Raw genomic sequence first — 12,239 nt, 5'->3', positions numbered from 1 at the left:
ATTTCAGATTATTTAAAGTGTCCATACATGTGAAGATTATGCAGACAAACTACATACATACAGGGGGATTTGTTGTAATTGTAACCCTCCTGGAGTGTCACCTCTGCTGTCTGAAGCGCTCCATCTTGTTTAGGGCTCTAAAAGCGCCATCACTAAGGAGATAATTAAAATCTGAAGCAAAAACATTTTTTATTAATTTATGTTGCTTAGACATATTAACACGTATCACCTATATGAGGTGACATCAATCAGATCCGTGTTAATAGAGGGATGTGGTGGAGTTCCTATATCAGAATCAGAATCAGAAACCGTTTATTGGCTGGAATGTTTGCACAAACAAGGAATTTAGTTAGGCGGAAGGTGCATACATTAGACATTAGACGAGACAAACAGCAATCAACGACAGCAACAGTGCAATGATGTCTAAATCAGATAAGTGTTTGTCATTGCATTTAATGTGATCTAGATTGTCTGTCTGGATTTTTTATTGTTTAAGAAATGAAAAGGATCCAGCCATTTATTTGGATCCTGCTTGTTGTCGATCAACGGTACGGTACCTGCCCTTCTGGTGGTTTGAGTTTAGTGTTCATCAATGGGACGGCCGCGCTTGTAGCAGGAGCCTGCGCAGTGAGGCCGGGTGAGAGTTGGGTGCAGCTCCATCAGAGAAGGAAGCGGAGTTTCCGGCTGTTTGCAGCGGAGGGAGAGGATTGCTGACGCCGCGAAACCCCGAGAAAAACGCCACCGGCTCGGGGTGGCAGTATTTAAGTATCGGTAGTGGTCGTTTTCTTTCGTATCAGGGGATCTTGGGGGCTGGTGATTTTTCTTTTCTTTTACGAGCCGAGGGGGTCGGGCAGCAAACGGAGCAAAGCGGCACAAGGCGGGGGTGAGCCACCAGTTACCGGCATGGCCAGGGACTACGATTACCTCTTCAAGCTGCTCATCATCGGTGACAGCGGTAAGGCGACGCCGGGGATGCGGGACGGGAAGTGGGCCCTGTCTTGTTTTTGTGAGGTTTTTTTCTAAGGGGAGATGAAGAAAGGCAGCTGTAAGGGGGCCCGTGTTGTACTTGTATGATGCGTTTAGTACTTTAGTATTTTTCTCTTTTTCAGCATTGAAATGTTTGGCGAATTGTACACATCCGCCATATTTCTGTGGCGCTGACAGGGCGGAGGTTGTGTGTCCGGGCTGGAGATGTCAGGCGATCGGGCCGGATATCGCCTCCCAGATCTTCAGGGTTTGTCCCTCGAAGATTAGCTGGTCCTGTTCTCATATCGGCTGAGGCATTTATTTTTAGCCCTAAAACAAAACACACACTGCAACCAGATAACTGTGACCCATGCTCCTCTCATTTGGCCTCTAGTTTGTAGCCCCTATTAGCTGTTTTAGCTAGAAGTTAGGCTAACGTTACACTTTGAGGCTTTGTATTGAACTGTTAGATAACGTTAGTCGGACTGAGAAGCTCGTGTCATAAGAAGCTGTGGTCCTCATACATACGATAAAGGTTGCATCTTATGTTTATGTAAGTGACGTTGTTCATGAAATGCTGTTTGTTATTTAGCTAGCTAGCATGATTGTGCTAGCTAGCTTGATAGTGGAGGAATGCTGCACTGCAGTCTCTAGTTAGCGTCTAGCCAGTCAGGGAGTAAAGTGGAGTGACACTTTGTGGTGAGCATCAACTGTAGTTTTAATTGAGAGTGATACTACAGCCAAGCTGCCGAGGTTCAAAGAGCAGTGACTGGGTGGTTACCTCACCTGTGTTAAGCTTCTCTATCATGTTAAAATAAGTGGCAAACAAGGTCACAGGTAGATGCATAATGTAAATCTGCTCTACTAATAAGGACTTGTCTTCTGTCGCCCCATTAAAGTGAAAACATGCCTTTTTAAAAATGTGGCTCCACCCTCAGTAAGAGAATAGCCTCAGCCTGTAGCACTTCTTTGTGGGCAATGATCTTTGCATTCATTGATAACCCGATCCTGGCACTACCCCATCAGCTGGCTGTTCACTGTGGAGGGAAAGGCAGCATAGAAATCCCTTCACTGCCACTCACACACAGAGGCCAGTGTCCCCATCAGCTGCAGCATGGAAGTACGAGTGTCTGTGATGCTGCACAAAGATTATCTAGGAAAGATGCTCTGACCTCTGTCCCTCTTCCTTAGCTTGTAGACATATCTGTTGCTGAGAATCCAATATTCCACACACTGGATCTCTGAGCTGCACCCAGGCTGAGTTAAGCCCCCTGGCCTCTGCCACAGCAGCACATGCACATGATAAAGTTGTGTAACATCAAAAAATTACAATGGGATGGAATTTTAAAGCTAAAAAAAGTACAAAAAGATGATATCTCTCCGGCTTTGAAGCTTTTGTTGTTGTTTGTTTGAACAAAACTCTGGAGCGTGGAGACCACATAAACCTGAGAGCTTTTATGTGGGACCAAACATGAGATGACAATGACACAATAGGTAGCAGGGTTGTGGGTTGAGTCCCAGCGCAGGCTGGGCAGCAGAGTCCCTTCCAGCTGTAACCTGACAAATTGTCCGTTGAAGACGGCATGGATCCTTCTTATCTATATTCCTTTTTCATCTCGCTCTCCTCGCTCTTCTTTGTGCTCTCCTGTCATCTCTTGTGACTGTTATTTCTCCCTAAAACCTATTCATTATTGTGCACGATAATTTTAGGAACCCAGAAAGATATATTTATTCCATTAGTTGTCTTATCTTTGTGGCTTTGATTCGAGTCTTCTCAACTGCTGCTGCTTGCTCCTCTGTTGCGTGGATTAAGCCTCTGTAGGTAAAAGTGTCATCAAAAAGCCTTACATGAACATGTCGGAGGAGCCTTGCTTCCCTTAAATCCTTCACTTTTTACACTATGCAACAGGTATTACTTTTTCTGTATATTTTAAAGAACTGAATCTTGGTGCAGGATGATTACAGCAACTGTTGACGGTTGACGTCTTGCTTTTGGTTTGCGGCCGCATTACATGTTTGTCCTCGGACAAATGTAGTATTTAGTTTTAAAGTAAAATATAAAGAATGCACTCTTGTTTTTGGAAACCTGTTTTACTCTCAACCTCATCCTGCGCTTGTGTTTCCTCCTCAGGAGTGGGGAAGAGCAGTCTCCTCCTGCGATTTGCAGACAACACATTTTCAGGTGCGTGGTTCAGCCTCAGCCACTGTGTCATTTCTTTCTACTTTGTTGTTGGAGGTCATCGAGTTGATTTTGTGTTTGCGTGCTTGCAGGTAGCTATATCACCACAATCGGCGTGGACTTTAAGATCCGGACGGTGGAGATCAACGGGGAGAAGGTGAAGCTACAGATCTGGGATACAGCCGGACAGGAGCGCTTTCGCACCATCACCTCCACGTAAGTGGAGCCACACACACACACATTTACGGGGGCTGTTTCAGGTGTAGCGATATATTTTTATTTGTGCAAATAAATCAGAAACCAAGAAGATATCTTTGCGGCCCTCAGATTAGGTTTTATTTCAGGATGCAGTTTCTAGACAACTAGAATGAGTCGGTGCCGCACTATGAAACTGGGTGGAATTCCCCACACATCTTAATTACAGATGTGAGAGGGAGACTCTTGGTCTCGTTCTGTCGTTCTTCATGACGCTAAGGGCTGGGCGTCGTGACCCTCTTATGCTTCTAGTGTGTGTGTGTCACACTGCTGTCCTGATCTATACGGCGGCGTCCATGTGCCTCTGGGTGCACAATGACATCTGAAAGAAGTTCTGGTCTGTTCATTGTTGAACCCACATTATTATTATTATTATTATTATTATTATTATTATTGTATTATTTCTCAACACAAGAGCAAGAGTTCCCACTCGTAGAAGTACACATGTCCGACACAAGCTCCTTGAGCTAGATCTAAATCCCCAAATTCTTTGTCGCAACACGAATCATTCACACAGCTGCTTATTACTCTTCCCTGTTGGGCAACTTTAAAAACATGCAGCATATTTTTCCTTGACTCCTCTGGTTCATAGCACAGTGCTAATGAATAAAACTGGATTGATTTAGTAGGTAGGAAGAATTAGTAGTTAGCCTCCAGGTGACGTTTTTTAGATCTGTTTTCTGGATAGACAATCAGTATGTCATATTATATGCACAATCACAATTTGCTCCTAATCTCGGATTTAGCACCTTTAGCTCAGAATTCTGCATGAACTCATTTTTTGACGACGTGGTGGCAGCAGAGAAATATCTGTCTCTTTAACTGCTATATTCTCCACTATGTCCACCTGCTAGCCTGCGAACTGTTTGCAGTTTGGTGCTGAGTAGGTAGTGTACAGTTGGGCTTTAGCGTTTCTTCACTGACTGTTGCTTGTGAAGGTGAATCAAAAGAGTGGGGTTGTCGGCCATAAAACCAAAACAATGAGCCAAAAGATGCCATAAAGCGCTGTAGAACTGAGAGGAATCATTCTAAATAACAGTTGTGCTTCAGTGCGCAACGCCTATCATTGTATCTTTCTGCTCTGATAGAAATGGCAATGATGTCATCTCACCCACTCACTTACTTATAACAAATTAAACCCACTGCCCAAGCCATGTGAGCATCGTCCCGATCAAGGGCAACGGGGCATGTTAGATAGTTGATATGACGTACTAGGACCGCTGCAGTGAGGCTGATCAGAACACCAAAACCATCCAGAAAGCTTGAAATCCTCTGCAGTGCTGCTGACGCTTCAGCCCCGGAGGAGTACGGCCGTCCTAGTTTTAAAGCACGGCTGACAGTCGTTCTGCAGGAATCCCTCCACCACGCAGGCGGCCTATTTTAGCTGTCTGTTCACTGTGCTGAGGTAGAGTGGCGTGGTGCCTCATTACGTCCTCAACAGTTTTTACTGTGAAGCTGGATCGCAGGCAGTATCCTGCGCCGTCCACCTGGGCAAAATGGCCGTGGCAGCTGTATGTCAGATCCTCCAGCTGCCATTAGCCTCATGCCCAAATTATGAAGGAAAATAATATAATTCTTCTTTTTTTTTTTTTACTTTGCACTTCTTTTTAGTGAGGACATGGTTTTATTCTGCAGACATTGATTCTCATTTTGCAAAGGTGGTTTTGAATGTGGATGCTTTCCCACCTATTTATACTGTATCAAGCATTGACTGTTTTCAGATAAAAAAAACACATGAACAGAGATGCACCCATCGATTGGCCACGATCAGTCTCATACATCCAAATGTTTTGCCGGTCACTATGCTGTCGATTATAGTACTTAGAAAGAAGAACTGGAATCGAAGTCGATGGGTTTTTGGTTAGATGCCTGAAATACGGTCTGAGGTTAACATAAGCCTTTCTAGTTTTGTTTCACAATATTACTGGTGGTGACTCAAAGTCATGTGACCATGGTGTTTGTTCATTGCCTAACATTGACTGTTTGCCTATGGAGTTTGCATTTCCGCTTCAAAAATCATAAAAGAGTGCATCTGTGAAGAATATCCCCAGTGCCTCACTCTATGACATGCAACAAGTATACCCATTCGGACTTGAACCAGGGTGGTCACATGGTCTTTGCCTGAAACCCCAAGGCCACGAGGCCGCCCCTTGATTGATGATTTGTGAAGGAAAAGTCCAGTTTATTAACATTTTATTATCCTGTTTGTGCAGAGTTTTACTGCAGAAGAGGTGACTGCAGGTTGGGCCCCACACGCCTGCTGTGTGTGTGTGTGGCAGTTTATGTTCCTTTATTCACGTTCACTGAGCACACACGCACGCACACACTCAACCACACACTAGCCATCCCCCCCCTGCTGTCTGGTGGCCCATTACTGCTGGACATTGGGGGGGGGGGGGGGGGGGACATGCTCAGACAACACAGTATCCCCACACTATCCCGCCAGGCAGAAACACTGACACACCCACACACAGTCATTCTGACAAAGGCGTCCTTGTGACTGCTTGGCGAGTGCAGCTACAGTGAGGTTGCCCCCTTTCTGATGCCCGCTGCACAGGTTGATGCTTGGCTGCAGGTTTACAGTTAAACGGTCCACCGCATCCTGGTTTAGATGTCTGTGTGGGACAGATGCTGATCTCAGTTCTGTTAGCTTTCCTCCTTTTTACTCAAGCAGTCACACACTCTGTTCTGATGCATTTCCGTGTTGCAGTATTGTATTTGATAGACTGTGCAGCAGTTACAGTTGTGTACGTTTTTGTCATTGCTAGAAGGCCAGAACTGTTTTAACTTCTCTGCTTGCTTGCCAACTAAGTGCACTTAGTTTGCAACATGTGGTGTTCAGGCGTTTTAGCTTTTAACCAAATTGTAATTTCTGAGACTTGCTTTGGTCTATTGTCAAACGCTTACTGTGTCTCTCTCTCCTCTGCATGTCCAGATACTACAGGGGGACGCATGGGGTCATCGTGGTATATGACGTCACAAGTGCAGAGTCCTTCGTTAATGTCAAACGATGGCTACATGAAATCAACCAGAACTGTGACGACGTGTGCCGAATATTAGGTGAGTTTGCACTTTTCAGCGTTGAGAAAAAGTCCAGGCGCTGCTGTCATCTTGGCACCCTTCACCTAAAAATACACCTTGAATCTAGAGCACACTTCTTTTTATTTTTTTTATTTGCAGGCATTGTATAATTGTTCCCAACTTGGGTCCTGTTACATCATCACGGCAATATTTTCTATTTTCAGTGGGAAACAAAAACGACGACCCCAATTCCAAGGTGGTCGAGACGACTGACGCGCAGAAGTTTGCAGAGCAGATGGGAATCAACCTGTTTGAGACGAGTGCAAAAGAGAACATCAATGTTGAAGAGGTACCTCTGTGTTTCTGTTGTCGCAGACAGTTTGCAGTGTTTTGTGTGGAGTGGTTTCTGGGACATGCCTGGTATGCAGAGCAGCTCAGCTGAAGGCACGAGTCAGCCAGCGTGTCTTAATGCTTCAATGCTCGGTAGTACCTGCTGGTCAGAAGGCTGCCTCACCGTGCTGACTGTGCACTGGCTTCTTGCACATACCACTGGTACTTTAATTAAAGTACCAGTGGTCAGGATTTAGTACCATCCCTCTGAAACTCAAGCAGTTTCAGTGCATTTTTGCTCCTGTCACATTTTACTCACTGTGACCTTGTTTTTCACTGCAATATATAAGTCCTACACCCCTAAGGAAACATTAATAATCATTATTAGTAGGAGAGAGAACTCAAGAATGTCTTTTGTTTGATCGTTTATTTTACAAAATGGAATCTATAAAAGCAAGTTCTTTCCAAGTGCCCCCAAGGGTTACCAATATGGGGGGAACTGACTGAAGCGACGCATGCTATGCATATTGGACTATTTGCATTTGCACAACCTTTCTTGTCTCCTCCTCTGCTCTGTGTAAACACAGCCTGCAGCTCCGTTGCAGTTTCAGTTCACATCTCTAGCGCTAGTGTTTGGTTTGTCCATTCAGGGCTACTGTAGAAACATGGCGGACTCCATGATAAGGACTCGCTCCCTGTGTAGATATAAAAGACTGATTCTAAGCTAACAAAAGCATAACATTTCTCTGTGACCATACACTAATGATTGATAATATTGAATTGTATGCCAATAAATCCACCTAAATCCTACACACTGACTATTAAACAAACAAGATGTAATAATAAGCATGTGTTTTTGTATACCGTTTGGACGGAGCCAGCTGTTCTCACCTTTTCCCAGTCTTTTAAGCTAAGCTAACTACCTGTTCCAGCTGAAACAGTCGGACTGTTCTTTTAATGCTCGGTTGATGGGTTTGATAGCGCACCGATTTCAGCCAGTGGTTTTTGAGCACTGAAGCGGTCTCTTCCTTCAGTCTCGTTGCTCTACTCACCACACGCTGTTGGTCTGTTCTTCTCCTGCAGATGTTCAACTGCATCACAGAGCTAGTGCTAAGAGCCAAGAAGGAGGTGCTCGCCAAGCAGCAGCAACAGCAACAGAACGACGTGGTCAAACTCACCCGGAACAGTAAACGAAAGAAAAAGTGCTGCTAGCAAACTCCAAGCCATCCACGAAAGGGCCGGCGGCGTCTTTTCTTCACACATGCATATACACAAGATGGGACTCAGAGCATCTAAATTAAAGAGCAGATAAAGATTTAATAAATATACGGTGAAAGATTTAAAACAAAATAGATGGGAAAAAAATGTCCCGTTTGGACAAACTAGTCATGAAGACTTAAAAAAAAAAAAAGAAAGTGTACAGATTTTATTCAAGGTCAAATCAAGTTTTATTTGGAATTCAGCAGATGGGCACTATTGACCTGAGGTCCTCCTTTCCTAAAGGATCTGCAAGCCGACAACTGACCGCCATATTGCTCCGATTTATACCCACATAACCCCACACTCAGTATCGCATCTCTCCTTCTCATTCCACTGCACACGGGACATTCAGAGTTGAATCAGACTCTGCGCCTGAGGAGGAGGAGGGTTCACCCTTTTTTCTGGATTTATTTGTTTCTAGTTGTATTTTTCTGGGGGGTGGAGGGATGTTTGGTTGGTTGGGAGGTGTTTTTTGGAACGGGCGTCAGAGTCGGAGTGGAGCTCGCACCACCTCTCCAGTTAAAACATTTCAGACACCTGTGTTCCCACGGCTCACGCCAAGAGATCATGAACTGCTAGATTTTGTTTTGTTTGACTTGTTGGGGGGGAGAAACACACAGATGATGACGACTGGTAGATGACCTTTAGCAACTAATCCGATGGACAGAACTGGTGACCTTTGACATTTTGTTTTTCTTTGTCTATATTTGCCAAGCTTCCCATCCTCTAACCTCCAATAGTGCTGAGCCAGCAAGAATTGATTTTTATTTTTTGTTGTCTTTTCTTTCTTTCTGTCTTTCTTTCTTTTTTAAGTGCGACAGAGCAGTTGAACCGCTCCTGTAGCTCTGAAAGCACCGTTCACGGCAGTCTTACTACTCTTACAGCATTTGCTTTTAAACCTTTTCCTCCACCATTTAGAAAAAGTAGAAAAAAAACAACAATGATACTGCCAATATTATAAAGAGAAAAATATTAGGAGCTCAGTGGTGCCCCTTATTTCGATCGTTGCCATAGTTGGCCATGAGGCAGGGTGAATCAGGGTCTGATGGGACCCTGTGGAGACCTCAGGAAGTGCTCAGGGCTGCCCTCCCTCCCGCTCCCCACTTCCCCCGCCACACACACACACACACCCACATATCAGCACCTCTCACAGCGACGGACTCACCTGGTGCATTCGAGTCATCAAGGGGCGGAGGAGGCTCTTGCTCTGGAAACTGTTGTCTCGTGGTCATCGCGGCGACCTCCAATCCATCGCGGGCTGTTTTTGAGCATGTAACACTTTGTTTGAAGGGGTTTGTGAAAAGTAATGCCTGACATGCATTTTACACTGTCGAGGATTTACTGTATTTTCTCAGCTTGCAGAATAGTCTTCACAGTTGAATAATGTTATCGTCTGATGTCATGTTTTTCTTCGTCCGCCTCCCTCCCCCTGCTACCTGTTCAGTTGAAGTGTTACCTGACAGTGTTTTCGGCCTCCGCGGTGAGAGTGGCAGACAGTGAGACTGTCAATGTGAGAACAAATGAAGATGGACTGCAGCACTTGATCCCAGTGCGTTCGGGCCTGAGCGCTCTCTCTGTGCACCGCCAGGGTTTGTCAGAGGCGGAATTGGGAGAGTAATGAACGGAAAGAGCTGAGCCTCTGTTTGGATGCATTTAGTTTCCGTCCTCTGGGCAAACTCTGGCAGTCGGTTTGCGATCCTGTCACTGTGACATCCAGGGCCTAGGAATGGTATCAAATCCCACATTTCTACTCATTACGTGTATGTATATATAAATATATTTGTGTGTTTATATTCAGTATAGAACATACACACACATAATTAGCACACCAAACTGTGCATGTGTAAAACATGCCCTGTGTGCTATGGTTGGAACACACTCGTCAGCTGTGGTTTGCTGTACACTGGAGAAAAAGATGTACTATCATTTTTCCCTACATGAATTTAATCAGTAATAAACGTTTTAAAGGAATAAATATTTGACACATAACGACTGATCTCATGTGTCAGTGATTTTGAGGCTTGGTCTTAACATCATTTTAAACCTGTGTCTTTATTTTATTTTTTTTGCTTTCTGTGAATAAAATTGTATGAGAGGAAGTGTGCACTTGTCTTTGAAAGCCTCTTTCTACTGTCTGTCTTTGGTGTTACTTTGAGAGTTTTATGTTTTATGAGATGAGTTCCAGTTTTCACTCTGAGCAGCGACAAGTTTAAAAAAAAAAAAAGAAGAAACCAATCAGTCTGTTTTTGTCTTTCTTTTGTCCATCATCAGTTCTTTGCTGTTTTCCACACATCACTAGTAACTTCACACCTGGTTTGTTGGTTGATGGAAAGGCGGGGCTTGCATTTAACATCAGCACTGCAGGGTCTCATCTGAACATTTTTGATACTAAAACAAGATATATATATACTTTTTAATCTTTAGTTTGGGGAATATGAACATGTTGGGGATACTGAAGTTGAAAAGACCCTTTTTTACTGTAGACATTTTGACCTTTCAAACACAGGTGCTACTAATATGAATACTCGCGGCGTTGCAGTGCTGTATTCATGCTGGTGAATCATTAATAGTATTTTCATCTATGATTCTGCTCCAGGAATAATGAAGAAGAAATAGTGAAAAGAAACGTGCAGTTTATGTTCCGTATCATGTTAATCCAGCTCGGCTCCTTTTGGTAATAATTGATGTTTACATGTTGCTTACATTTCCATCTTTAGAACACAGCTGTAAGAATATGACTAAAGCAAACTTAAAATATTTATATGCTCGATGCAACAGACACATTTTGGTCGTTACTCACACAATATCACCAATGGTGGAAGTCTTCAGATCTTTTACTTATGTAAAAGTAGCAATATGTAATTAAAAATGCTCTGTTACAAGTAAAAGTACAAAAGTATTAGCTTCAGAATCTACCTACAGTGCTAAAAGTAAAAGTACTCATAATGCGGAAGGACCCATTTCGGAATAATATCTTGAATGCATTAATGTGTTGCAGCTGGTAATGGAGGAGCTCATTGTAATTACAGTACTTAAACTGCTGAGTAGCTTTATCCATGATAGTATCAATGTATTGGTTGGTTTATATTTTGTGCTCATAATAAATAATAAGTCTATCTGAAGCAGTCAGATATATATGGTGAAGTAAAAAGTACAATAATTCCCTCTGATATGTCTAAATATAGAGTACAGCTGGGGCTGGTGGGAATGCCATGAGGTTTGTATTTAGTTACCAACCAAAATCTTGGACAAAGTGAAATTGTGTCCTGGTGGTTGTGCTGGTTGACAGTCAGAAAATAAAGTAATTCAAATTAATCCTGGGGGGTGACGTTAGTAGTTTAGTTTATAATTCCTAAATTTCACTCAAAACCACAAATATTAACCTCACTGTGGCGCTAAAGGGGAAGTCAGAGGATCATCACTGGGAGCCATTAAACATCTGAGTTAGATCTGTCCCAGTCCACCCAGTAGATGTTGAGATGTTTCACAGAATAAGTGAAAACTCTTACCTGGTGGTAACACTGCAGGAAAAGTCAGATAATCACTAAAGTGCATCTATAGATCACCATGAGCACCATTGGAGCCCCACTGCTAGCATGTCTGCTAAGAGCTCTTCATTCAAAGGTATGAATATTGCATTCATCCAAACCTGTTGTAATTTTTCTTTAAAAAATCCTGCTTTGCGTTGATCTATTCTAACAACTAGCTGAGATGACAATAAGACACCCTGATAGTTAACGTTGTGATATTATTGAAGGAACGCGCCTCCATTTCAAGGCCAAGTCAGGGGAGACAAGCAGATTGCAAAGTATTTATTTGTACAAAAGAAATCCCAAAAATGCTAAGAAAATTGCAAGATAAATATTTTGAATAGTTTGAAGCATTCTGTAACTAAAACAGTGGCGTCAGTCAGTGGTGAATGGAAGAACTCACACGGAGCACAATGAGCCCACCGAAAGACGAGATTCCAAAACAACATCCGACCAAATGGAGACAAGCAACAGAAAACACACTCGGTGGCATGTCCGTCTGCCACTGCAACACACACACACACACACACACACACACGCACACGCACACTGCAGCAGCAGCATCAGGATGTTTACCACACAAACACGCAGCTGCAGACGGCCTTCAGAAAAGGCTTTCAATTGAGAAATGAATCAGTCGACAGTGTTTCAAAACATTACAAACAATCAAAGGAGAAACAAACAGTAATAATGACACA

At 43.4% G+C, this 12,239-nt stretch overlaps 1 protein-coding gene across 1 annotated transcript; it reads left to right on the top strand.

Annotated features, from left to right (window-relative positions):
• Nucleotides 1-678: 678 nt before the first annotated feature.
• rab35b (RAB35, member RAS oncogene family b) lies at nt 679-10,246 on the top strand. The gene is made up of 6 exons (XM_079222026.1): nt 679-955; nt 3,098-3,148; nt 3,238-3,361; nt 6,336-6,460; nt 6,646-6,770; nt 7,835-10,246. The coding sequence occupies exons 1-6, from the start codon at nt 904-906 to the stop codon at nt 7,961-7,963; spliced, it is 606 nt and encodes a 201-aa protein (XP_079078152.1). The 5' UTR covers nt 679-903; the 3' UTR covers nt 7,964-10,246.
• The last annotated feature ends 1,993 nt before the right edge of the window (nt 10,247-12,239 follow it).

Source organism: Taurulus bubalis, assembly GCF_910589615.1.
Source record: "Taurulus bubalis genome assembly, chromosome: 8".
Taxonomy (NCBI): Eukaryota; Metazoa; Chordata; class Actinopteri; order Perciformes; family Cottidae; genus Taurulus; species Taurulus bubalis.
The sequence above is the reverse complement of the archived record's forward strand: the minus strand, read 5'-3'. Positions and strand labels throughout refer to the sequence as shown.